The 2,733-nt window shown below is 44.3% G+C and overlaps 1 protein-coding gene across 1 annotated transcript; it reads left to right on the forward strand.

The window, feature by feature from the left end:
- The first annotated feature begins 850 nt into the window (after positions 1-850).
- Positions 851-1,377, forward strand: LOC105519313 (NADH dehydrogenase [ubiquinone] 1 alpha subcomplex subunit 2-like). Its single transcript, XM_011952642.1, has one exon. The coding sequence runs from the start codon at positions 866-868 to the stop codon at positions 1,163-1,165; it is 300 nt and encodes a 99-aa protein (XP_011808032.1). The 5' UTR covers positions 851-865; the 3' UTR covers positions 1,166-1,377.
- The last annotated feature ends 1,356 nt before the right edge of the window (positions 1,378-2,733 follow it).

Raw genomic sequence — 2,733 nt, forward strand, 5'->3', positions numbered from 1 at the left:
AGCCAAGATGGTCTCAATCTCCCGACATTGTGATCCGCCCGCCTCAGCCTCCCAAAGTGCTGGGATTACAGGCGTGAGCCACCGCACCTGGCCTCAAATTCACTTTTTCTTTGCTCTGTGTTTTTCACCAATGTACAACATTGCTAACTTAGGAAAATCAAATATAGTCTCATATGGAAAATTGTTGACTATGCTCTGAAAGTCAAATTTGGCTGCAGCTTTATTTTATTCCACAGATTTTTTTTATACAGAAACAACCAGCTATGTCTTGGCATCAAAATCCAGAACAATCAACTGGAAATTACAGTGAAGATGAACAAAACGGAAAGCAGAAATGGAGAGAAGGAGGAGGAGAAGCAGGCAGAAAGAGAGAACGAGAAAAAGAAGAAGAAAATGAGAAGGAGCTGGAAGATGAACCGGAAAATAAAAGGAAAAGGGAAAATGAGAAACAGAAACAGTATCCCGAGAAAAGATTAGTCGGCAAATCCCTCATGGACACTCTCTGGGCAAAGTTTAAGTTAAACAGGTGCCCCACAATACAAGAGCGTCTATCACTCTCATTTGAATTTGACATGACACATAAACAGGTATGACGACATTAATAGACATTTCTTCATTGATAGAGTCACTTGTACGGTACTATTACTCACATAGACCAATATTTTTATTACTGTATTAATCACCTCCCACACCTCATTTTTTGCAGATAAGTCAATGGTTTTGTAAAAAAAGGAAGAAATATAATAAAGAAATGTCCAAGAGAAAGCATAAGAAAAAAACATACGAGGTAAGAAAGTGTTTCTTGTAAAATAAAAGGAAGTAGAGACCGGAGAACTTGGCCCGAGGGACTTCGGGATTAGCCAAGATGGCGGCGGCCGCAGCGAGTGGAGGAATCGGGGCAAAGCTGGGCCTCCATGAGATTCGCATCCACTTATGTCAGCGCTCGCCAGGCAGCCAGGGCGTCAGGGACTTCATTGAGAAACGCTATGTGGAGCTAAAGAAGGCGAATCTCGACCTACCCATCCTAATCCGCGAATGCTCCGATGTGCAGCCCAAGCTCTGGGCCCGCTACGCAGTTGGCCAAGAGAAGAATGTCCCTTTGAACAACTTCAGTGCTGATCAGGTAACCAGAGCCCTGGAGAACGTGCTAAGTGGCAAAGCCTGAAGCCTCCACTGAGGATTAAGAGTAACAGCCCCAGAGCCTGGGCTCTGCTGGACTTAGTATAATGTGAAAAAAATGTGTTCTCCTATTCCTCATAAAGCTTGTGCTGTAAAATACTTTCTCAGGGTGTTCTTGTCCTCATCTACCCCTCTACCCCTTACTATGTAACCACTGAGGCAAAGTAGCTTAATATAAAAATAAAACTTTATTCTGTCTCAAAAAAAAATAAATAAATAAATAAAAGGAAGTAGAAGGAATATATTGACTTCCGGAGATGGTTTGTGTTTCCATCATTATTGGGTATGCCCATAAACGTTTTTCTTTTCTTTTCTTTTTTTAGAGATGGAGTTTCGGTCCTGTTACCCAGGCTGGAGTGCAATGGCGCCATCTCAGCTTACCACACCCTCCGCCTCCCAGGTTCAAGCCATTCTCCTGCCTCAGCCTCGCAAGTAGCTGGGATTACAGGCATGCGCCACCACGCCCAGCTACTTTTGTATTTTTAGTAGAGACAGGGTTTCTCCATGTTGGCCAGGCTGGTCTCGAACTCCCGACCTCAGGTGATGCACCTGCCTCGGCCTCCCAAAGTGCTGGGATTGCAGGCGTGAGCCACCGCGCCCGGCCCATTTAGATTCTTTCAAGAGCAATTTGATAAATGGGACAAAGAGGGAAGTGAAGACAAGAAGATGACACCAATGGACATGAGAATGACAGATATAATAAGTTAGAGGTCAAATAAGAGTATGGAAAACGATTGACAAAGGAACTTCAGATCATAATTATCTGCCACTACCTTGGTCACTCCCCAGATTTCATCAAATATTTTGATATTGAAATGGCTTTCATAATTCATATGAGAAACCATCTGACACCCACCCAAGTCTTAGAGTTCTTGAACTTTGTGAAGCTCACTGACCTTCACCCCTTTACAGCCAACATCTAGACCTTGTTATCTGGTATATTTCCCACCAGAAATCTCAAACTCCAAAATTCCCTTCCCTAACTTTTCTCTGTTATTTTGGCTATTTCATACTTCAGTGCCACCTTATAGAGAGTTTAGGCTTCGATGCCACCGTTTGTTCTGATCTAGTAGGACCCTTCTGGCCTCATTCAGTTCTCTAAAGTCTGGACTGTGATTAATAACCTGAATCACTATCTCACCAACACCCTCGATTCCCTCCATTCTCTTGCCCATTTGTCCTTTTGCACACCTGTCAACAATGTTCGCCTTTTGTGAGTATCCAAATGCTCCTATACCAGTGTGGTTGGTAAACTTCAGTTTTTTAAAAATCAGAGGCCAGGCACAGTGGCTCCTGCCTGTAATCCCAGCACTTTGGGAGGCCGAGGCATGAGGCCAGGAGTTCAAGGCCAGCCTGGCCAACATGGTGAAACCCCGCCTCTACTGAAAATACAAAAATTAGCCGGGCATGGTGGCTCACACCTGTAGTCCCAGCTACTTGGGAGGCTGAGGCAGGAGAATCACTTGAATCCAGAAGGTGGAGGTTGCAGTGAGCTGAGATTGTACCACTGCACTCTAGCCTGGGCAACAGAGTGAGACTCAGTCTCAAAAAAAA

Source organism: Colobus angolensis, unplaced genomic scaffold (genome assembly GCF_000951035.1).
Source record: "Colobus angolensis palliatus isolate OR3802 unplaced genomic scaffold, Cang.pa_1.0 Scaffold11, whole genome shotgun sequence".
NCBI lineage: Eukaryota > Metazoa > Chordata > Mammalia > Primates > Cercopithecidae > Colobus > Colobus angolensis.

Bases quoted from the DNA above. Each gene is read 5' to 3' on its own strand.
- LOC105519313 (XM_011952642.1), top strand. From the start codon at position 866: ATGGCGGCGGCCGCAGCGAGTGGAGGAATCGGGGCAAAGCTGGGCCTC.